Here is a 24883-nt window from a genome sequence, read left to right as displayed (position 1 = left end):
CAACCTCAAATTAAGACTCAACAAAATCGAATTGGGAGTTAGCAAACTCAAATTGGGACTGAAAACATTCAAAAACACATCAGTTTTAAATTGGGACGACATTTATTGCTATTTTATTTAATTTTCTATGAAATTCACGCATCTTTGTATGTCAAAAGGGAGTAACGAACGAATTCATACCAACGTTTAATTCAAAATGAAATATCCAGAAAATTTTCAAAATTCTCCACAGACACAAAAAGTGATATAACGAATTCACATTAAATGAACGTTGACCCAATTTGAAATTGATTATTCTCAATTTGAAGTTGAAGTAAAAGTTCAGAAGGGCTTTTGCATTGGTCGATATCTGGAAAATTCCTTCTTCTCTCGAAACTCATCCTTACAGGTACATTTTTCTATACCACATGCCATTTACAACGCTTGAGAAGGTTCCACCCCGCTTGAGAGGATCATCGTACAAGAATTTTCAATCACAAAGTATACTTTACCAAATTAAAATTCACTAGTCTCGAGGATTTCCGAAAAAACTCAAAATTAAAAATATTAAAATTATGTTTCACTAAGTGATAAGCGAGGAATTAATTTAGATTAAAAATATTCAGCTTTACAATTTCATATGGGTCACCCTGTCTTCAAATCAAAAGAGCATATAATATAAAGTATAGTTTCTGTGTTGTGGGATACTGATGAACTCTAAGAAGAGTGAAACCAGTCAATCACTACTTTACTTCAATGGTAGCACCTTTCTCTGTGGTTATCTATTATTCTAGACTTTTACCAGTCCAATATTTAGTTTGTTGTTTCTGTTTTATTGAATTTTTCTAAAAAATTAAACTTTGTTCTTCTGATGTTGGTATCTTCAGCCTAGAACTAGAGTGTCTTTTATTCTACAACTAAGCCCTAACTATCAAATCTCAAATCAGTCTTTTCGAAATTATTTTGAAAAATTTATGCCTTAAACCTGATCAGAAAAATCCTGAGAATTCTGATTATTGTTATTTTGTTTACGGAAGGACAGATTGAATTTGAATATGAATTATTTGTCGGTGAGTCTAACCCCATAATTTAAGAAAATTTACTTTAAAAAAAAATAGCAAATTACAGGCATTTGACAAATGACGCCTTCTTTCCAAAAACAACTGTCCTCCATCAATATTTCAAGTGCAGATGGCTATAATTATCAACTGATTTCAGCTTGTGTTATTATAAATATTTAGTACTTCCTTGCGTTGATGATGACAGGCATAATTCGAAAACATAATCTGAGATTAGGAAATAATCTCGAACTATGAATTATTCCTGATAAAAAAAATTAATATCGCATTATAAGAATTAAAAAGATATAATTCAATATAGGTACCAACTGTTGATAATATTCAAAACATATAATTTCAAAGAATATTTTGAATGAGGTTTCCATTTTACCGATTTTTTTCATACATATGAAATAGATACATATTTCATTATTATCGTCAGTATTGTACCACTGAAACTCTAAACTACAAGATGTAGTAGAAAAATCTTACAGTTTTCAAGAAACAATAAAATCATTAATTTTTGAACAAAACTTTAAGCTTCTTTGCCTTTTGCTGCTTAAATGTTACTTTCAATCTATAATATTATGTATCTCCCGAAAAAAACACGATTTCAATTGTCATCGAATTCAAACTAATAGAACGTGAAATATGAAAATAAGGGTTAATTTCATGATTGCGCATGCTTAACATCCCACCCTTTACCTAGAAAAGTTTCATCTTGTGTAAGACTATCTACGGCCCAAACTGAATGCCCATTGCAAATTTCCTCAAAATCGGATAAGAATTGTAGAAATTCTGCCTGTTACAATAATGTACGAATACACAGACAGACAGATCAGGAAACAAACCATTTTTGAAAAATTCCTGTGTGATACTGAAAGGAATACCTTTGGGGAGATTCCTCAAATATTTATAGTTTACTCACATGTTCAATTGTAATGATGAAATAAAGTTGAGCAGAAATAATGAACTTTTGTCGAAAATTCGCTTTAACAAGTAATCAAAAGATTTTCCTTTTGAAAGGATCTGTTGTAAAAGCTACACATAAAATTCTATGGTTCCCTTCGAAATAATCCTTCAACTGATAACTTCAAATTAATGTCACTGATATAAGTTTGTTTGATAGTGTCCCTCCTTCCACCTAGCAAATTTCAGTGTGTTGTTTACCATTTTTCAAAAATATGAATATTTTCGACTGTCAGTTAATATCAAACCCATCAATCGACCATACTTACACGGTGGACCAACCGAACTTCGAAGCTTTCCATTGTCAGGATGTGTGTAGTCCCCACTCTGAGTCTGTGAACGATTCCACTGCTTCGGCTCAAGAAGTTAGCTCTTCGCCCTATGGCTCTACTAGTCTACAGAAAAATCCAGAAAGAAAATTGCAGAGTGAGTGAAAAGTATTCTTTTCTTTTTAGCATCAAATCAACACCAAATTTTCATTTTGTGAGTCAAATAGACAACAAGTCATCTATTTGGTACACAGATGGGTCAAAATCAGAGAAGCCATTGGCATATAGTGGCATTTGGTCCTAAATTGAGGCAATTCATGCCTCTGGCCAAGAAACTTTCGGTTTTTTAGGTAGAGAAAATCTTTTTGTCAGGATGTATGCTCCAGTGTGCCTTCAAATAACCTGGAAGTGATGCACATATACATCACAACTACCAATCAAGTTACGTTGAGCAACTTCCAAAGCTTATGGGGGTGCCATATAAATCCATAAAACTTTAGCTCAATACAACAAAGTAACTACTACAAATACCACGATATAGTGGTATTGGATAAACTGATTAACATCCAAAAAGGCACCAAGAAGTACACCCACTGGACTTAAACCCTTCTGCGGGCTATGAAGAGTACCCTACAGGGAAGTACATTAACAATAGTAGTTTGCCTCTGGAGGAATAAACCTGGACTTGTGAAAGTGCAAGTTGAATAGTTCGTGAAATTTTCTTCGGTCCTTACAAAAATCAAATTATAATAGATCTCCTGGCATGGCATTATTGGTATAAGTATATATAACATGTTGCCACCGAAAAATGAAATTTGCTCTCTCTGCAAATAGTACTTGGAAATAGCTGAACATATACTACGTATAGATCAGAATTGATCACAGCTCCAAATCCTCACAAAGTGATAGCCAAGGCTCCAATCAACTTTACCATATTTGTAAAATTATAGAAGATCTACTAGGGAATTTCTGAGCATAATATACAACAGAAATCCAATTCAGAAATACTGCGTTCTTGCGAGTCAACCCCTACATTCAATCTAACCTTGAGCTATTCTAACACCAATTTTTACTGGATTCTCTCATTTTCTCCAAACCATGGAGACAATATGATTCACATCAATTTGTTCTAATCTTTCATTATCATTTTTTTCCATGTAGGAGCTATTTACAAAGGCCCAGATGTTTTCGGAAAGGTCCTTGGACCCACAGCGGATGAGTCGATATTGGTAGGACTGCAGGCATTGATGGACATGGCTGGAACTCTCGAATTCGCCGGCTTCACCCCTAGTCCAAGCATCCATGAGACTCCTGTGGAGACTGTCTGCAAAGAGTGCCGAGAAGTCTCAGAACCAATCAGCCAAAGCTCTGCTTCTTGTCAGTCTCCGATCCCTTGTAAAACGGAGAAAGTTACTTGTGGCAGTTCCCCTGAGGTAAATGAGACACAGATACAAAACCTCACTATAACAGAGATGTATTTTCGATTGGGCTAACGTCTGTACTTTTGCGAATTTCACAAGAAAAATTATTTTCTCAAAACTAAGAAATCTAGTTCCATTCCATCATTAAATCTTTACCAGATGAAAGTGTTAATTTTAAAATTTTTGGAGCAGTTGGTTCAGATTCAATATTAAGATTTAAGATTTAATTATGGAGGTTGCGTTTCACTGTGACCTAATGGTCTATTGTGTCCCAATCAGAGCTATTCTCTCCATAACGTGATCTACAGCTAGCCTTCAAGTTCCAGAGTTTTAATAAACTACAGTATCTGGGATGGCTAATTCCTCACTTCTACAAGTTCCTTGTCCAAAGCAGATTTTGCGTCGGCTAATGATGGCGAGGCATTCCGTCACCAGAGTTTCTTCCTCCTCCCTTAGAATCTGCACTCGTCATTTTCTGCTAGACCCATTCTCATGAGGTGTTTCCTAAGATGACAATGTCCTGTTAGAAATCCAGTGAGGAAGTGTACTATATTATTGCTAAGATCTAGATACTTCTTTGATCTCGCATTGTCAAAGTTTCGAAGAAACTTTTTGGAATGATTCAAACCAGGAAAATTCCGCCAGATAGTTGCTCTTTCGGTTTTCCCTTCTCCTGAAACAATTTCTTGTAGGTACATTTCCCTATACCAGAGAAAGGTTCCGGGCTGATGAAAGGAATGTGTGCTCCTTTTCTGGCAAGTGTGTTGGCCTCTTCATTCCCTCTAATTCCCGAGTGGCCGGGAACCCAGACTAAAAAGACCTTGGTAATCTTGTCTTTTTCATTGAGTTTCCTTCGGCACTCCAATACCATCTCAGAATCGATGATATGTGAGCTCAGTGCTTGATTGCAGCCTGACTATCAGAATGTATCGCTACATTTCTGTTTCTTGTTCAGATTCAATGTTTTACATTAATATGAATCCATTGCAGATATATGCAGGGTGTTCATTGATAAATATATGGACTAGAGAAATTTCCGTATTCTATAATAAAACCATATTTAATATTTTCAGGCTTATTCGGATGAATGTCATCATGAGGTAAGTATAGATAAGATCAAAATAGATTACATATAGACCAATGAAATCCTTTGCAGAGTTTCAAAGAATTGAAGAAACCACCATGTCAATACGTGAGTGAAGACTCTTATATGAACAAATTGTATTACTTTTATGTCACTATAAAACTTCTCTTCATTGCAGATAATCACTCAAGAAAATATAGCAGCCGCTGTGAACGCAAGGAGGGTAAATATAATAAACATTCCTGAAACTCAACAGGGTGTTCTGATAAACATATATCCTAAACATCTTAACTTTAAAGCTACAAGGTGTTAAAGTTTAAAGAAAAAAAAAGTTTTTATCATAACTTCAACAACGTCATAGATATTTTCGATAGTCAGTTTCAATAGCTAATCCAAATTATTTTCGTTCTTTCTCCAAGTTATTTAATGTTATTTATTCGAATTTAGTTGTTAATTCTCACCCAGAGAAAAAATCGAATTCTGTTTAATTTTTTATTTTTTTCATCAGAAACTGATCAACTTACGAAGAAATATCGAGAAATTAAATTTAGGGTAAATGTAGGTAATGGGGATCACTTGAGCGAAAATGAAAATAAAATCAAATATATGAATCAACTATTTATTGCTCTGTTCTTATTATAAACTTTACTTACTATACTATCAACTGAGATCAACTTTAATCACTTTGGCTTATTAGTTTTGGTACAATATAAAATTTAAAAAAATATCAGTTTGATCACAATTGTCAACACCGGTTGGCAATGGTGATCAGCATGTGGACAATGGTGATCAACACATATCACACACATAATTGTACGCAGAGTCCCATCCAGTACAATCGGCATGAGCCCAGTGCCCACAAGAAGTGCATCGGTACCATGTTTCATTGTTTCGTCCAAATTCACCACATACAAGACACAAGTTGCTTGCATCTTCTGTATCATCGTTTTCGTCATCCTGGCATAACTCATCCGTATTCACGTCTGACATCGAAGTATCATTGGAGTCCTGCAGTATTTTCTTCTTTACCTTCTCACGACGGATCTCCTGTGGCTTGCTTTTCTTCCCTATTCCTTTTCCTTTTCCTTGAGTTTTCAAAGCTTTGGCCTTCTTTTTATTTTCTTTTTCAACTAGGGCGTCTTTGATAGGTGTAGATGTTAAAATCGTTGCGTGCTGTTTTTGTCTTCCTTGTCTTTTCTTGGCAACTGTTACTTTCTTAGGCATTTGAATGAAATTTTGAACACTTGTCAGATCCTTAGATGTTGATGGTATATCAAATTGAGACAACCGTGTAGTCACTCGTTCAGATGTAGTGGGACAATATGTGGATGTACTTGGAATAGGACTATTTTGTTCTAGCTCGATAGAAGCTGTTATGGATGATACGGAGGCAACAGCACCAACAGAAGGCGATCCTAAAATAGAGTCAGCAAGATCTTGAACAACGATTGGCTCTGACTGTAGGACTTCAGCTGCTATAAAGTCTTCATCTGAAAAAACATTGGAATTTATCGGAAATATGCCCGTTGCTTTGAATCCTGCTTCGGCCTTACTCATGGAGGCAACATTAGAGAACGCTTTTTTGACCAACGAAGCAACATCATAGGGTGTTATTCTTTGTAAAAGTTGGCTCTTCATGAATAAATCGCATTCTCTTCTATATGCAGCTTTGAATGGACCAAAAAAGGACACATCTAATGGCTGCATGCGATGAGAGGTATGGGGTGGAAGAGATAGCATATGGACATAGTTTTCCTTACAATACTCAAAGATGGCCAGTGAACTGTGGCTAGCATGATTGTCCAGTATTAATAGTATCGGCTCTTCTGCAGAAGGTTTGGCGTACTGGGTAAAATGTTTGAGCCATTGAAGGAAAAGTTCTTCATTTATCCATCCATTGTCCGAACATTTGTATATTGCTCCTGTTGGTCCATCCTTTTCAAGAGTCGGGGTCATCCTCTTTCGGGGAAAAATGAACATCGGCGGGACATATCCACCTCCAGCACTCATAGCGCAGAGCATAGTGATATTCTTACCCCTCTCCCAACTTGTTATGGACCCTACTCTCTTTTGTCCCGTTGCAGTTAATACTCTTTCAGGCTCTTGGACGGTAGAGATGCCGGTTTCATCACAATTGTAAATATTTTTAGCCAAAAATTTGTACTTCTCCATTAGTTCCTCTAGCAGATTGTAGAATCGTCCAACTTCAGTCTTGTTAAAGGCTGTAACTCTATTGATGCTAGTAGCTTCGGGCTTCCTTACAGAAATATTATTTCTGGCAATGAATCCCTCAAACCAAACTCGACCAGCCAATCTTGTACTCTTATTAAAATCGTGTTTCAGATTTAGGGCTTCAGCGTATTCAAACGCTGCTCTTTTTATTTGATTTGGGGTGCAGCCGTAGAATATGTTGGCCATTTTCTTGATTATGTCCGCGAATTCTTTCTCCATTTCAGGAGTGAAGACAGTTTGACGGCCGAGACGAGGTGCCTTATCAAATTTTTTTTTGTACCTCTTGTAAAGACTGGCAAATGGAATATTCATGGTCTTCGCGGCATTTCTTATAGAATAATTTTGTTCGACGATGAGCTTTATAGCCCTTTGCAGGTCCTCCATAGTCCAGTTAGCTTTATTAGTCGTTCTAGGACGTACTTTCGGCATCTAAAAACAAAAAATCATACTGTTTTACCGAGATTAAGTAGTGTGGGCAATGGGGATCACTATGTAGGTAATTGGGATCACCCGATTCCGATTACCTACATAGGCAAAAAGCGGGGGAAAGAACCCTGGCAAATATAATATAGGTTATAACAACAATATAGCTGTTGAATTGGACACTAAAATGCTACGACTGTTACACTTTGCATGTACAGAAATAAATATTTATTATTTTGTGACTTACCTTCGGATTTATCAACTCGAAAAATTAGATGAAAATAACACGAAACCTTCTCACACCCGTCTCACTCCTACGCATCGCTCGAACTGAGTGAATTACCGGCTGCGAACAGGAATGGCGTATAGCTATCGTTTAGTTATGTTGGCATCGGTGGTTCGCGCTCGATTTTTGTTATTTTGGGGTGATTACCATTGCCTACTGATTCCCATTGCCTACATTTACCCTACCCTCTATTGAATGAGGATTTCGAAAATAATTTTATTCCGAGAAAAATCACTGGCACGCGGCTTTCAAAAATACTGTACGAATGTCATGAAAAATTAGAAACCTTTTTCATCAAGAAATGGCCCTTGATATTCGTGAATGACTTCTGAATTTCATGGAAAAATGTGTAAACTACGTATGAAGTTGTTAAGGTTAAAATTAAAAAAAATATCTTTCTGAAACTTCAATAGTAGTTCAAAAGTTAACAAATTTAGGGTTCATAGTTATAAAACCTCAATTAAAGTTTCTCATCTTGAAAGTACATCTTTTTCTTCCTTTAGGATCAGCAAATCATTCTGGTACACCTTCTTCGTACTCAGTAACATTAGTGTAACAAAAAAAAAAGGATTAAGATCTATGAGTTTGGTGGAAGAATAATTATGATATATTTCTTTTTTTTTCAGAGTAAATGCCAGCATAGCCAAACTAGGGTATTACCAACTTCGGTATGTATAATTCATTACAATATTAAATTAAATTATATACCTTTAATTTTTTTTTCAGATGACCTGTTACAATCCAGACAGAGTCGACTGCCCTGGAGTGAGTAAAAACCACAATATTTTTATTACAGTTTCTCGAGTTTATTAGTAATTAATATAATCAAAATGTATATAATTTCGCAACTATGGATACCGTGGCAATGTGGTAAATGAAAAAGCCGATGAATTTGCAAAAATAGTATCAAGGTTGACACCTGTTGGTCCTGAGACCTTCTGTGGGCTTGGAAAATACCAATACAGAACAGCGGTCCAACAAAGGTAGGGAGAGAAAACCCTCTGGAGGTGTTCTCCGGGTCTTGCTCAGGCATATAAATTTGTGGTGCTTTCACCGATCTATACCAGAAAGCTCCTGAAGCTACCACGAGCTGAGCTTCGGGTGATGGTGGGACTGCTGACAGGACACTGTCGGTGCAAATGCCTGTTGTACCGCATGGGTAAGTCAGCAGATGAGATCTGCAGGATCTGTGGAATGGAGGTAGAAACATCCAAACACATAGTGTGCATATGCCCGGGGCACACTGGTCTTTAAACCACTCACATGGGAAAGTCAGTTCTGGATAGTGACGAAATAATAGCCAAGGCTCCTAAGGATGTCGTCGATTTCTTTAACAGCATCGACGGCCTCTGTGGGTTTGTATGAATAAGTGGGGTTCAGAACAAAAAATCAATTTGGTCGCAGTTCCCTGTAGGCTAACAGACCCCAAATAATAATAGTAATAATACAATTTTGCATTATTTAATTCTGAAATGATTTCGCCTACAGCGTTCACTTGTATTATAAAAGAGACTATTAGTTGATAGTTATTAACATAGCATAACTCATCAGCAATTCAAAATTTCAGGAAAGGAATAACGTTGGTTGTCCTAGCATGGCCACATCAAGGGTAAGAATAACGTTTACAATTTTTAAAATAATATTATGCCCGTTAAATATTCAAAACTAACTGAAATTGACTTCGAAGTTTCAGTCTCCTATGCAGTGCAATTTGCGCTCTGTCAGTCCACCACGAAGACGTCCAAGAGGTATTTCTCCACCAGCTTCTTCTGCTCCTTCAGGCAATTGTCCTTGTTCCCAATTTTACCGTCAAATGACCACCATTTCCGTCCTTGAGAACTCTGAAGAAGCTCCCACCTGTATGCCTTGCACAGCGAAAAGGTAATAACAATAAAGATAAAGATTCTTTAGTTCTGAATTGAATACGAAATGAAATATGATGAAAAAATACAAACAGAGAAATATACCTGCTTCACCAGAACCACTCATGAAGAAACCAACAATAAATTTAAAGAAATATTAAAAATTTTCAGAAACACTTGTCTTATTTTCAATCAAAATTTAAAGTGAAATTCTCAAACTAGAAATGAAGAAGACAGCTAATAAATCAAATGGTGTGAATAAATCATTAGAAACTCTGTAGAAACCCTTGCTTTGATATATCTTTTGATAATTTTCATGGAATAGAACAACCAACTGAAAAATTTGTTATTTCTCCGAACATTAAAAAATAAGAATTATCATACCACATAACCAACAGAATTCAGATGTAACATACAACGCATTCCTTAGTCAACTACCACAAATCATTTTTTTTTCAAATATCCTGATCACTCTCCTTAGTCTCGAGCCACCACTGAAATATTTGTCTCGATTTCCAGATCACCTTGTAAGGTAATCGAGCAACCCACAATAATTTTTCCTCGATCTGTAAATGCATGCGTGGAGACATCTCCAACCCCATGCTTAGGGAAGAGATCTGTAGCTTCGGAACCTACCAAGTAAGTACAGAATCTCTACAAGAGCCGATAATGATGACTTTTGATACGAGTACCTAGTATTTGGTCCAATGTGAATTTCAGTTTTTAGCCTGCACTAAGAGCACCCTATATCTACTTGTTTAGGATTCTTGTAGCGGCATGCATAATACAGAGTCTTTCAAATTGTGTTTTCAAAATTCAAGATTTTCATCAATTTTTAAACATAATGTTTGTCATTTATACTCTGATATATCTCCCATGTGACTACCTCTTACGTCTCAACAGTAGCCTATTCTTTTAGCAAATTTTCAATCTTTTTCTGGCATAGTTGTGGCTCTATACAACAATAACTCGAATAGTTTCTGCTTTCAATACTTGAACGCTTGTAGAGCTGTTCTTTCACTTTTCCACATAGGCTAAGAGAAAGAAGTCTAACTAGGATAAATCACAGGATCTGAAGACCAAATCACGTCATCGAATCTAGAAATGATATCCTTTTCATCTGTTTCTTGAACAGTCTCCTCGATATACTTTCACACGTGTTGCTCCTGGACTGAACGGACTCGGATGTCACGCAAGTAGCTATAGCTGCCTACATGGTGAAGTTGGTTGTTGCCCGAAAACCCACTGAGTGTGCTTACCGATACCACAAATGAGCGGCTGGCTTCTGTTTTTGACTCTGCTTGTTTGTTGTTTTCCTCCAAGTATTGTTCATCCTAACACTTTTACACCGTACTGTTGGGGGCCGAAAGCCAGAAATTGCACTTCTTCTTGAGAGATGTCCAATATCCTTTTTATCTGTTTCTTAAATAATCCCCCCGATATCCTTTTACACATGTTGTTCTTGGACTGACTGGACTCGGATATCACACAGGTAGCTGTAGCTACCTAAGTGGTGGTGTTGGTGGTTGCCCGAAAATCCATTGGGTCTGCCTACCAATACCACAAATGAGCGGCTGGTTTCTGTTTTTGACTCTGTTTGTTTGTTGTTTTCCTCCAAGTGTTGTTCATCCTAACACTTTTACACCGTACTGAGGAGGACCAAAAGCCCGAAACACGTGTCTACAGTTAGCACTTCCCCTTGAGGGCTGTCCGATATCCTTTTTATCTGTTTCTCAAATAGTCCCCTTGATATTCTTTTACACATGTTGTTCCTGGACTGACTGGACTCGGATGCCACGCAGGTAGCTAAAGCTGTCGACGTGTTGACGTTGGTTGTTGCTCAAAAACCCATTGGGTCTTCCTACCGATACCACAAATGAGTGTCTGGCTTCTGTTTTTGACTCTGTTTGTTTGTTGTTTTCCTCCAAGTGTTGTTCATCCTAACACTTTTACACCGTACTGAGGAGGACCAAAAGCCCGAAACACGTGTCTACAGTTAGCACTTCCCCTTGAGGGATGTCCGATATCCTTTTTATCTGTTTCTCAAATAGTCCCCTTGATATCCTTTTACACATGTTGTTCCTGGACTGACTGGACTCGGATGCCACGCAGGTAGCTAAAGCTGTCGACGTGTTGACGTTGGTTGTTGCTCAAAAACCCATTGGGTCTTCCTACCGATACCAAAAATGAGTGTCTGGCTTCTGTTTTTGACTCTGTTTGTTTGTTGTTTTCCTCCAAGTGTTGTTCATCCTAACACTTTTACACCGTACTGAGGAGGACCAAAAGCCCGAAACACGTGTCTACAGTAAGCACTTCTCCTTGAGGGATGTCCGATATCCTTTTTATCTGTTTCTCAAATAGTCCCCTTGATATCCTTTTACACATGTTGTTCCTGGACTGACTGGACTCGGATGCCACGCAGGTAGCTAAAGCTGTCGACGTGTTGACGTTGGTTGTTGCTCAAAAACCCATTGGGTCTTCCTACCGATACCACAAATGAGTGTCTGGCTTCTGTTTTTGACTCTGTTTGTTTATTGTTTTCCTCCAAGTGGCCTTCATCCTAACACGCCATACTGATGAGGGCCAAAAGTCCGAACCTCATGTTTAAAAATAGCACTTCTCCTCAGGGATTCTCGGCTTGGCTTGATATTCAAGCTACTTTAAGCCAAGTAGCTTGAATATCAAACCAAGCTGTGAATCCCTAATTCTCCTTGAGGGATGTCCGATATACTTTTCATCTGTTACCTAAATAGTTCCCTCGATATACTTTTACACATTTTGTTCTCGGACTGATTGGACTCGGATGTCACGGAGGTAGCTACAGCTGTCTACGTAGTGATGTTGGTTGTTGTCCAAAGACCCATTGAATCTGCCTACTAATACCACAAATGAGCAGCTGGCTTCTTTTGTTGGCACCGTTTGTTTGTTGTTTTCCTCCAAGTGTTGTTCATCCTTACACTTTTGCACCGTGCTGATGAGGGCCCAAAGCCAGAAACTCGTGTTTACAAATAAGTAGCACTTTTCCTTGGGGGATGTCTGATATCCTTTTCATCTGTTTTTGAGGAGTCCTTTCGATATCCTTCTACCCATTTGGAATAATCTTTCAGATGTAAGGAAGTAATCAACCATAGCTTAAAACTTATCGTGTTTCTTTCAGGGAATGCTCGTGTAAAACGATCCAAACCTCGCCGTTGCCTAGGCCGACCTTGTGCAACGCCAAGGTGGAAACCGAGTCCATGGTTTCTCAGGAGAAACCTTCGGTTGCGTGCGACTGCAACATCTGCATGCCCATCTCGGCAGGGGTGTCCAAGCCTCCGTCCAGGATCGGAAGCAGCGTCAAGTTCGCTGACGAGGTGGGAACTCAATGCATGTGTTCCACCTGCTTCTGCATGAAAGAAAAGAGGCAGGAGAAGAGGGCAGGGAGGTCAGAGGCGTCGTCGTCGGTGAGAAGGAATAAATCGTGCACTTGTTCTTTGATACGTAAGTTGATGCTTTTGGCTTACTATTTCCAATGTTGCAGATCAATTTACAAGGTTAGAACCATAGAGTAATAAACATAGATAGAGGCAGTGTACGCAATTTTTACATGTCCCCAACATGGTCAGATTACGTTGTCGGATTGTGATATACAATTTTACTGTATCATTATGAATGTTAATTATATTGAATGGAATATATTTATTTGAGTGATTCCCGATTAAATATGCATATTTGAATATTGGGAATCCGATATTTTTTCTAACTGACGAATTTATAATGAGCAGAATATTTATTATTTTCTGTATCTACATGCTGAAATCCAAGGTTTGGCAACTTTTGCTCTCCTAGTGTCATATTTTGTTTCACGTCCTTTGGCGCGCTTGAAGTTTGTTTTCTGAATTTCTGATATATTTAGGTATTTATTTCAATATATTTTGAGTTAATATGAAACGTTGATTCACTATGAGACATAAGAAGTGAGGAGAAACTCGCGATTTGGGTGAAATATCGTATCACTGATATGTTTTCATTACCGCGCGCTTCATGTCAAATTTAATAGTTCATGTTGGGGACAAAATTTGCTGACTGAAAATGACATAATATGCTCTCTCTATCCATGTATATTACTCTGAGATTAACACCTAAAAATTTCATTCAGTCAAATTGATCTCAAATCATTTTGACACGATGCATTTCCTTTTCAGCAAAAGGTATTCGAGTTGCAGATGCCGCCATAAGTAGTTTGAAAGTCAACACTTCATGTGAGTTATCCACAGAAAATGTTTTAATGTGAAATTATATATTTTTTTTCTGATCGAACCAATATTGAGCTATATCGCCTTAGTTACCATGTGTCATAACACACTCATATTTCCCAAGGGAAATATGAAACGTCAGTTCATATTTCCCTAGGGAAATATGAAACTATTTCTTTATTTAGTAACAAAATGGAAACTGCAATTGTTGAAATTTCCACTAAAAGTATTTCCACCAGATACAAAGGAAGAAGAAATATCTTGTTCATAATTATTCGACGACGAGACTACAGTTTTCTTGAGAACATTCCTTGCAGCAGCAGTCTCGGACGATTCTCCCAAAACGGTCTTCAAAGATTGTGATGCTGCAGATGGCTCACCCTCCACACCTGCTATCATCTTCGCTACCTTATTTTTGTGCAGCATACTGTCCGCCAGATAGCCTTCTGCAACAGACGAACTTTTCCAACCACCATGTCTCTTGAGTGTTGTCATTGAGGCTCCCGCATCGGCAACCAATGTCGCGGATGTTCGTCTTCCACAATGACCTGTATAGGTTTTCGGATTATCTAAACCCAACCATTCAGCAACCTTACTCGGAATTTTTCCGAAGGTATTTTTGCCGACAGGCTGAAGAGTACACTTCTTATTCCTATAAGCTACGAAGAACCTAAGAACGCCTTGCGGGCGCAACGCTGAATACTCCCTCACCAAACGAGCAGCACCCAGATCTTCTTCATCAATTATAGTGAATATTCTGTTTATATCATTCTTAGTCTTTGAGACTTTGATTATGATTACCGAACCACGATCTTCGATATCTGAAGATAGCATATTCACCAACTCTCGTGTTCTGCAGGCGCCAAAGATTTCCATTATTAAAACAACCTTCAAAATTATGAATGTAAAAATCTTATCAACAGAGGAAATCAAAATGAAACTTTTACCTTATACATCAAAAAAACGTCATTAGGAGCTTCACTCAAGAATGTCTTGAGCTGCTCCCGGGACAACACTGATGATTTTTTAGGAACGTATCCTTTATTTTTGTTCTTAACAAATGCTTCGACTTCATCGAATAATTTGACATCAGTTTTTTCCTTCAAATGTAGCATTGATCTTAACATCGATAGTTTCGGCCATAACGTGTTTGGAGAATATTTCTGGGACTGGGGATCGAATGAATTAATCATACATCAAGAATAACAAGAATCAGAGCAACATACCAAATCTTGGAAATATGCTAACAAAATACTATCGCTCACACCGTCCACCAATTTTTTTCTTTTCCACTCCTGAAAGCATTCGTACTCTTTACTGTAGGCAGCTTGAGATTTGGCTGGAACCAAAGATTCACGGGCCTTTGCCGCTTGAGTTTCGACGTAGTTCGACATTTTTTCATTAATTTTATTTTTGACAAGACGTCAAAATGAAACCAGTCAACCAAGATTCTCAGAAACATGGCCCATAGCAACGTTAAAAATTTAATTATTACAAAAATATACAATCTAATAATAATTTTTCCTTATCAGATTGTTTCAATCAGAAAAAAACTATTGATTACACCACGGGAAATATGAATACATTTCCCTCGGTTGTCTATACATCCCTCGGGCTCCGCCCTCGGGATGTAACTTTGACAACCTCGGGAAATATACTATTCATATTTCCCTAGTTGTAATAATAGCTATTTTTGTCAGGTCAATATCATAAATCTGAAATAATTCCAATTGAGACTAGATCAACTCAATGTAAGTGTTTTATTCTTCTTCTGTGTTCGAACTTTTGAAAATGAAGGTTTTTCAGGCGAAAAAAGGAATCACAGACGTGATTCGTCCATGCGACTCTGCTCAGGTAAGTGAAAATTGGTTATCGAAATTCAACAGAAAAACAACGAATTTGCAATAACAAGAAGTTCTCTTGATAAAAATATTTAACTGTCCTGGCGTTTTTCGGAATGGACTCTTTTATGCAGGCCACCCTGTAAATTTTTAAAGAATAGAGTTCCAAATATTGTTGAAAAACACCTCCTTCTACTGATGTAATAGATATAATTTTGTGAAAGATCTAAATCAAAATTTGTTGAATATCGGGAGATAATGAGGTCCACGGTTTTTTTAATTTGATTTTTAACAAATCATATCATCGTAATCTAGTATTGGTGAGGTGTTCTTAGCCAAGTTTGAAAGTGCGCCCTGTCTCAGAGGATTGCGTTATTTAAGATGTACTGCACTGATTCAATCATCAGTTTGGCACCTAATAATCCCTGCCAAATACACCTCCACCTCTATTTCCATAGTGGAGAATCCCAAGCGGTTCTGATCTTCCGAGACATGCGCAGCCCACAATGCCATCTCTCGGGCAAGCAAAGAGTTACCGCACAAATATCTCCCACATTTTCTTATTGTCTCATCCAATATTGTGGAATGATAGAATATGAAGGGTAGGTACTCAAAAAATTGCATGAATAAAGAAATCGGATTATCTATACGGAGTGGTGAATTTTCGTTACAATTTACAATGTAATCAACCTAATTCTAGATGATTGAGATTTTCTTATTTTTCCTTAGAATCTGGCGACTGTGAGCCTCAAAGGAAGAAGAGCGTTAGAATATTGGGAGGTCCATATGATTGCCCAGGTAATTACCACAAAATTATCCTGATATTCAAAACTCAATAACAGAAAACGATTTGAGGCCCAAATTTCCTCACTTTTATATATGGAGAACAAAATGAATCGATGACTCAAATGCAAACTAGTTCTCAAATTTCAGTTAATTGCTATTCAACTGGTTTGTATTTTCATTTTTGATTACAGATTTCTCTGAAACCAGATATTGTATGGAGCCCAAGAAGAGTAACAGCAGATCTGTAATTCCCCTTTTGGATTGCAATGGTAATAAAATGTAAAGCTGTTCATGTTTAGGGGCAAGCATTTAATTGACTAATATCATTTATTAAAGAAATCAATGTTCTTTTCAAAACTGATTCAAATTCTTCATCTCACAACCTTAACAATTCACAAATTTCGAAATATTTTTTTCAGACGATATAACGAAAATGTGCTTCGAAAAACCGGGCAGAGTTTGTTTGGAAATGGGTGATTCCTTCATACCCCCACCCATGGAAATTCGTTACGCCATAACCAAAATCACAAAATTTAGAGATTTCTCCACTTTCGAGGTCATGAAGTCCACGAGTAAAAAACCCAAATGTTTGCCTAAAGCTGTGGAAGGTGTATTCGTCCTCAAAAAAGAAGAAAATTATTGTTCGTCCAAAATATGCGAATAAATATAAATTATTCAATCAATATTCAATTAATTCGTTAGATAGCATATTTTATAATACCAGATAACATCACAGTTGGAGATATCATACCTCACACTAACGCATCCACCATATTTGGAATGGTGCTGGGGAATCGGAATAAATCGTTTTCACTTGCTGCATCAATCAACCCTGAATCAAAAGTAAGCTGAATATCTTATTTTTGGATCATATTATATAACACAAAAAAATTTCGCAAATTTTGAATAGTTCTCTTGATATGGTAGGTCTATCCGATCAAGTTCTTAGGTTATACAAACGTCAGTATTTGTAAATAATAAATAGTCTTTTTACCCAAATCCTATAATATTAGGGGAATAGTGAAACGTAAAGTTTAAAAATGCGAAGAGGCGTAGGTCTTGGGGCCATCCAGAAACATAAAGTAGAACAAGCCAAATACACAAACATTGGAAATGAAATTCAAGAAAATCAAATAGAGCAAATGACCAAACAATTAGAAGTTTTCAGGGTACATTTAGAAGAATTCGCTTCAAAACATAAAAATGAAATAAAAAAGAATGGTGAATTCAGAAGACAATTCCAAGAAATGTGTGCTGCGATAGGGGTTGATCCATTGTCAAGTGGAAAAGGATTTTGGTCTGTATTGGGTATTGGTGATTTTTATTATGAACTTGCTGTTCAAATAGTGGAAGTTTGTCTAGCAACAAATGCCATAAATGGAGGACTTATTTATTTAGATGAACTGCGGACAAGACTTATAAAGGCCAGAGGACAAAGCAAACAGCATCAAGAGATTTCTGAAGACGATCTCTTGAGAGCAGCACAGAAATTGAAAATTTTTGGTAGTGGTTTCTCTGTTGTTCCTGTTGGAAATGGAAAATATATGGTTCATTCTGTTCCTGGGGAACTAAATATGGATCATGGTGCTATTTTACAATTATTATCGACTAAAAAGTCTCATTCTATATCGGTGAATACTATACAAGAAAAACTAAACTGGAAAGAAGATAGAGCTAAGATAGCTTTGGAGCAGATGTTAGATCAAGGATTGTCTTGGATAGATACGCAAGACGATTCTGGTCCTGTTTATTATTTTCCTAGTTTATTCAATGTCAACTTATCAGAAGAATAAAGAAATATTTATTGAAGCTAAATAATGAGACAAATAAAATGATTTTTGAAGAGAATATGAAAAAATTCAAATATCATACAAAAATACAAAATATATGAAACTTGTAAATGATCAATTTGTATAAGGAGTTCTCAACCCCTATATATTGAAGATTTAACATGATTATTCTCAGTTGGGTGTTCCAGTGTCATTAACTGAAATTTTGGTGCGTCACTACAGTCCAAGATGCAAATTTCTCTATATTTTCATAATATGATAATGTCCTTCCTTAAACTTAAATATTTCAGCTGAACATTCTTGTGATGGTTCATATTATCATTCAATATATTTTTTTAAGTTATCCATATAATATCTTATTGGCATATTCTATTTGAGTTTTATTTCTTACAAGAATAAAATTATTTCATAAATTTTAAATGATTATTGCCTATAACTATCATTTTCCACTTAGGATATAATATAAATGTCAAGAAATTAAAATATGAACTAGTAAAAGAGCTATTAAACACTTTGCTCAACCTCATAAAATCAGTATTGATCTAATGATCTGCTAACATATAAATATATTATTACAAAATTGTCTTCAAACAGAGGTGTTGTTATCGAAGAACAAGGAAGTGCTATGCACTTAAACCCCGAACAAAGATAGAAAAGATTTTATTTTATTGGCAGCGGCGCCCATGGCAACTTAGCTACGCCACTGGGTGCAATTTTTGACCTACCAAAGTTTGACTGTTGAATCCATCAAACTACTTTTCGGTTTTAGTGCATAGAATCGAAATTGTATTGTTTACGTTTTGTTGAAATTTTTTTTGTAAGTTTATCAAATCAGTTACGATAAAATTATCGTTTTGTTCACAAATGAACTTAACTTCAACAAGTGTTACAGGTATGTAATTCATTCTCACATAAAATTTGCATAATTTCCTCAAAATAAACGCTTGTGAGAGGGACGGTTACGACCGTTAAAAGTTTGGAACGCATAAAAATCATCAACTATGGAAACTGAAGAAACTCCTGTACCTAGAAGGCCTACGAGAAGGTTTGCACTGTCGGAAGTGAATGAATCAGGAGGCACGCCAACAAAAAACTCAAGTCCTGAAGAAAGGGTTATAATTCAAAGGGGGAGACGATGCAAACCTATAACATGGTCTCCTTTAGATTTCAACCGAAACCAAATCCTACAAAAATCAGCTGATAAAACACCAGAGAAACTTATTTCGCGTACTGAACTCATTAGCTCTAGGTTGAAAAGACGGCTCATATTAAGTCCTACCAAACCAAAATTGCAGCCGGATGAGTTAGGTTCATATATTGCTAAAAAATTAGGAATGATGACTAAAAAAGGGGAGGAATTCTTCTCGCACAGTAACGAAAAAGACGTATTGCAAAATGAAGAAATGAAGGGAGAGATGAGTGATTAATTAGTATTATAAGTATTAAAATTTTCTTGTATAATCCTTTGGAAAATATTTTTCAAAGGATTTTCTTTGATGCCAATGAATTGAGGCCAAATTGAACTGTTTGTATTGAAGTTTGTATTTTTCTATATCAAGATATATTTTTGTGAAAATAAACTTTGTTTACGATTTTTGTTATATTTTATTATAGTTCTCAACCATTGTTCCACTTGCGACTATTTCTCCTGATCCCAAAAATCAAAAAAATTTATAGATATATGGCAAAATCATTTTTTACTTACTATTTTTGGAATATTGATGAACAAAAATAAATATCTAAGGTTTTCAAAATAATATGTAGTTGAAAAAATTTGGTGACAAAAACAAGAAAAAATGTAACAGTAAAACACTAATAGTACAATGAATACTCATATTTCAACAAAAAAGATAAAACAGATTCCAGTTGAATTAAAATTCAAATATGCAAACAAATTTCACAAGCTTTAATAAATGTGTACTAGAATTCAAGACATAGTAAACGAATTTATGTTCATGCATAACTGACCAATGGTTCCAAAATAATAACAAGCATTTTTAATTTTAGTTATTACAATTGCACTCATCTGTGACAAAAATATACGGAGTGGTCTTACAAAAACTTGACCTAGAGGTTTCTGGTGATAATGCTGTAAATTTTAGGTTGAAGAGTAATATATGAAAGAAAATTGATTTTGACGTGAATGGAAAAATCTACAGTTCTTAGCATTTCTCATCAGCAGTATTATAACTTAAAACCTCCATGTAATGTTGCTCAACCACTATAGGAAGTCCTCAATAGTGTCACTTATTAGATTCTAACAGACCATACAACATATGAGGTAACCACTCGAATGTCTGGTGATATTTCATTTGGAATACCTTCAAATAAATAAAATGTATAAAGAAAAACTTTGGTATTTCAACTTAAATATACCTATAAAAAATTTGAAAAAGCAACGTCTATGAAAACAAAATAATACTTTAAAACCATCTTAATACCCACAATACTAAAAACATAAGATCAGATTTCAACTTCCTCAATTAGATATGAGATATTGTGAATGCCTCATAATATTGTTGATCTGAATTCAAGTAGTACATAAAACTACATTAATATGCAGCGTTGCCACTGCTACTGTGTATAATAAACCCTGTAATACAACGTTTTTGATCTCCAGACAGAATAGGAATTATCAAATTTCAAAAGGTAGACTCCAACACCTGGATATTGATGAGAACCGGCATACACTTCATTGTGACAATCTCTTCTATATACCGGTACAATTTCTGTCAGAATTGGTTTTGAAGCGTTGTTTTCTGTATGGATAGGACCCCTTTCTGGGTCTTTCGGCACAGTATCATCATCATAAATTTCATCTTCAGTCTCATCTAAATCTTCATCATCACTTTCCGATACATGTACTGATACTTGACTACTAGTTGGTGTGCCATATTCGAAATAAATTCCAAATCCTGTTCAAACAAAACAACGAATAATACTGAGTTGCTCAATTTCAATTAGTGGGCAAATTTTGTGGTCTAGTAACGGTATCTTGAGAACTATCAAAGCTTGAACAAAACAGATTGCATATTTTTAGTTCTTTCCCTTGTTTTGTTTCATAGTTGAATATTTAGTAAGCAGGCATTACAATTGCAACTATAAAACATGCATTATTTGTCATGAACTTAACACTATAAGATAAACGAAATTTTTCCAATTACCTATGTCATAATGATCTGTAGCAAATTCCCAGAACAGCCTAGTTGCATTCGCATGCGTAGGCACTCTAACAGTAACAGTTTCTCCATGTCCCACGCGGACTACCCCATCCCCTTCGGCTTCAGATACTGTTTGTTTGAAAGCATCAATATCTTGTCTAGTCCACATACTTGCTGGTTGTACATTTTCAACATTTTGACTAGATTCATTAGTATCATTTTCCTGAAATTATAATGCAATGAAAATACAGACGACTTATGGAAAAAATTCTTTTCAAATGTATATAGAACTGTGATTATGATAAAGAAATTATTGTAAATAATATTACAATTTTGATAATTACCCAATTGGTGTTTTTTTGGTTGAATTCAGCAGTATTATTGGAATTTTCATCATTGACAGTAGGTTTCTGATGATGCACACTCTGTAATTGCTGCATATACTGTATATAATGCTGATCTTGAAGCTGCCTTATAAGTGCTCCCTGTTTTTCTGGATCACCTATCAAATAATATAAATAAAATAAATGTGGACTCATTCCTCCCTAGTATAATTTGCAATTAATTTTCTTCCATATAACTACCTGGAAATTGTTGTTCTGAATATTTCTTGAATTGATCAAAAGTTTGTGCATTTAAAGCTTGTTGAATCTGTCTCCTGATAGCTTCTTCCTTTTCCTTTTGCTCTTGAATTATTCTTTCTTCTTGTTCTTTTCTCAGTTTCTCCTCTTGTTCAATCAGTTTTCTCTTTTCATTTTCTTGACTAAGAAAATAATAAATTAGAGTTGAATTTCTATCAAATAATCCTTAATGGCTTACTCTCTTCGCTCTCTTTCCTTTTTTTCCCTCCTATGTGCCTCTATGTAAGTAGTAAAAAGGGGACATCTTCGACTTAATAGATCAATAAAACCTGATCGAGCTTGATCTGATGTTAAATTTCCTAATTTTTGCCAGGCTAATCTTCTATCCTTTCCAACTACATCAAAAGCTCCTAAGACTGGTAGCTTATGAAGAACATCAGCAAGAGGACCATGTGAAACTTGTTGTGAAAAAGCAACTAATTGCAGTTTATCTTCATAGCTGAAATGCACAGCTTTTCCTTCTTTTTCTGAAAATAAAGTAGAATGAAGTCTTTAGTTAACGTATATGTTTATTTACCTTTATAAAAGCATAGTGCTAATTTATAGACTTCATCTAAAGGCAAATTGACGACAACATTTTCCGTGGAAGGCTCGTTAGAATTTTCATTATTCACAACTGAATTTTCTAGTTTTTCTGAAATGTTGTCGCTCTTCGTAGCCATCTCATCATTTTCAATAAACGTCAGACGATTGTTGATTTTGTCTACGACGGTATTGTGTCAAAAATTCCGGTCTTTCAAAAGAAATAACAAGGCCAAAAATATGAATCGTATTCTATGATAAGATTTTGACAGTTGTGTATATTTGCCATAGAAAACGACGAATGAGTTGTGAATTTTTGGTTTTTGTAATATTTGCCTTCTGAAAGTTTCTCAAATCTTATAAGAAAATATGAGTTCAATAGGCACTGGCGTAAGTTATTAATGAATAAATTCCGATACTCAGAAAGCATAGGAAAATTTACCTATCCATATCATCCTAACAAAAAAATGCTATTCATGATTCGAATTTCAGTATGATCTTTCTGCTTCTCAATTTTCGCCGGATGGGCGAGTATTCCAAGTTGAATATGCCATGAAAGCTGTAGAAAACAGCGGAACAGTGATAGGGCTAAAAGGTACCGATGGTGTTGTATTGGCAGCAGAAAAATTAGTTACGTCTAAATTACACGAACCAGGCACTAATAAGAGAATATTCAATATAGATAATCATATTGGAATGGTATGATATTGGTAATGATTTATTGCCTTCAGACCATTATTATTATTCTTTCAGTGTTTTTCTGGATTGATAGCTGATGCAAGACAACTTGTTGAAATTGCTAGGAAAGAAGCTGCTAATTATAGGTCTCAGTATGGTGTGAGCATTCCACTCAAATACCTTAATGACAGAGTAAGCATGTATATGCATGCATATACACTTTACAGTGCAATCAGACCTTATGGCTGCAGTGTTATTCTGGCCAGTTATGAAGAAAATGAGCCATTCATGTACTTGATTGATCCCTCTGGTGTTAGCTATGTAAGTACTATTTATGTTCTATAAAAGTTTTCTACCAATTCTATATTATATTTTTACCAATCATATTTAAACGAAACAATGAAGAACAATAATTTCAAATGAGTTGAATATACATGTTTATTTCTGCATAAGTCGTGAGGATTAAAAATTAATATTTTTAGGGATATAATGGATGTGCTACTGGGAAGGCGAAACAGTCTGCTAAAACAGAAATTGAAAAGTTGAAACTAGGTGAATTAAGCTGTAAAGAATTAGCCAGAGAAGCTGCCAAAATGTAAGTTAGAATGAAGTATACTTTACCTTGATTGACATTTTGCAATTACTCCCATCACTCAAATTAAAAAATATTTTTTCAAAGTGCTAGAAAAAAAATTCTTGCATGAATTAACTGCAAATATGCAGTGCTTTTTTGTTTTATTGTTCATATTATCATACAACCATAATAATAATAATAACTGATCTTTATTGATAACAAGTTATCAAAGGGCAATCGACCAAGGTCCTTCAGCCAAAGTTACATCAACATAATATTTAAATAGATTTACAAAAAAAAAAACATACAACCATATTTACCATTGTTTTTCAGAATTTACCAAGTTCACGATGAATTGAAAGACAAAAATTTCGAATTAGAATTATCTTGGGTTGGAAAAGATAGTAATGGAAAACACGAAAGAGTTCCAAGTCATATATTAGCAGATGCTGAAAAAGCTGCAAAGCAAGCAATGGAGGCAGATTCAGATTCTGATACAGAAGATTTGTAGATAATAATTTGATTTAAGTTCAATTCACAATAAAACTAATCTTTTAAAATTCTTATTTTTTATTTCTCAACCAATAATAATAAATATTTAACTCTTAATGAAAAAAAATCAACCCACTTATTATGTCATGAAATTCAAAGGTAGTGGTACCATATTTAATTTATCCTTCATTGGATTTGGCTTTTTAAAAAATTTATTGTTCGTATTGAATGTTAATTACAAGAACCATGTGATTTGCAAAAGATTGAAGTTGATAATTTTTTCGGAATATCATCTCCTATAAATTGGGATAGTAATATGGCATCATCTGACCAAATACCCTGCACCATATCAAATAAATCAAGTTTTCTGTGAACTTAGTATTTTGAAGTAACCACACTCTTGCGGACGAAATTTTTCAATTAGCGTTTTACGCACGTTTAGACAACTAAGTTGTCATCAGAAACTACAGATCACTAAGGGTATGGTCTGTATATCGCCGAGAATTTCGGAGCTTACTTGTGGTTTTCAATATTTCAGGTGACCTGCTTCATATATATGGACCACTCGTCATTGGTCAAC

General features: G+C 35.5%; 5 protein-coding genes across 8 annotated transcripts; 3 read left to right on the top strand and 2 right to left on the bottom strand.

The window, feature by feature from the left end:
• The first annotated feature begins 2106 nt into the window (after positions 1-2106).
• On the top strand, positions 2107-17128 carry LOC123684245. 4 transcript variants are annotated; one of them, XM_045623427.1, is made up of 17 exons: positions 2107-2432; positions 3437-3708; positions 4770-4796; positions 4853-4888; positions 4959-5003; positions 8348-8389; positions 8448-8486; positions 9289-9330; positions 9415-9602; positions 10103-10222; positions 12741-13063; positions 13768-13824; positions 15519-15569; positions 15625-15672; positions 16389-16457; positions 16637-16714; positions 16865-17128. In XM_045623427.1, exons 1-17 carry the CDS (start codon positions 2222-2224, stop codon positions 17107-17109), a joined length of 1893 nt encoding a protein of 630 aa, XP_045479383.1. In that variant the 5' UTR covers positions 2107-2221; the 3' UTR covers positions 17110-17128. The 4 variants fall into 4 exon arrangements, with proteins under 4 accessions (XP_045479383.1, XP_045479382.1, XP_045479385.1 ...); XM_045623426.1 differs by having other exon boundaries at positions 2108-2432; positions 9409-9602; XM_045623429.1 differs by having other exon boundaries at positions 2108-2432; positions 9409-9602; positions 16637-16746; positions 16865-16997.
• LOC123684246 lies at positions 5367-7908 on the bottom strand. Its single transcript, XM_045623431.1, has 2 exons — positions 7683-7908; positions 5367-7441 (listed from the first exon to the last, which is right to left on the bottom strand). Exon 2 carries the CDS (start codon positions 7439-7441, stop codon positions 5570-5572), a length of 1872 nt encoding a protein of 623 aa, XP_045479387.1. The 5' UTR covers positions 7683-7908; the 3' UTR covers positions 5367-5569.
• A 267-nt stretch (positions 17129-17395) lies between the features above and the next one.
• Positions 17396-18655, top strand: LOC123684253 (vacuolar-sorting protein SNF8). The gene has a single exon (XM_045623439.1). It carries the CDS (start codon positions 17486-17488, stop codon positions 18236-18238), a length of 753 nt encoding a protein of 250 aa, XP_045479395.1. The 5' UTR covers positions 17396-17485; the 3' UTR covers positions 18239-18655.
• Positions 18656-20054: 1399 nt separating this feature from the next.
• Positions 20055-22739, bottom strand: LOC123684247 (Golgi resident protein GCP60). Its single transcript, XM_045623432.1, has 6 exons — positions 22555-22739; positions 22216-22504; positions 21981-22159; positions 21741-21898; positions 21400-21619; positions 20055-21150 (listed from the first exon to the last, which is right to left on the bottom strand). Exons 1-6 carry the CDS (start codon positions 22697-22699, stop codon positions 20810-20812), a joined length of 1332 nt encoding a protein of 443 aa, XP_045479388.1. The 5' UTR covers positions 22700-22739; the 3' UTR covers positions 20055-20809.
• Positions 22740-22805: 66 nt separating this feature from the next.
• On the top strand, positions 22806-24371 carry LOC123684252 (proteasome subunit alpha type-3). Its single transcript, XM_045623437.1, has 5 exons — positions 22806-22949; positions 23052-23258; positions 23313-23558; positions 23720-23832; positions 24145-24371. The coding sequence occupies exons 1-5, from the start codon at positions 22929-22931 to the stop codon at positions 24320-24322; spliced, it is 765 nt and encodes a 254-aa protein (XP_045479393.1). The 5' UTR covers positions 22806-22928; the 3' UTR covers positions 24323-24371.
• Positions 24372-24883: the final 512 nt, after the last annotated feature.

This window comes from Harmonia axyridis, chromosome 7, assembly GCF_914767665.1.
Source record: "Harmonia axyridis chromosome 7, icHarAxyr1.1, whole genome shotgun sequence".
Taxonomy (NCBI): domain Eukaryota; kingdom Metazoa; phylum Arthropoda; class Insecta; order Coleoptera; family Coccinellidae; genus Harmonia; species Harmonia axyridis.
This window is presented reverse-complemented; position numbering and strand designations above follow the sequence as displayed.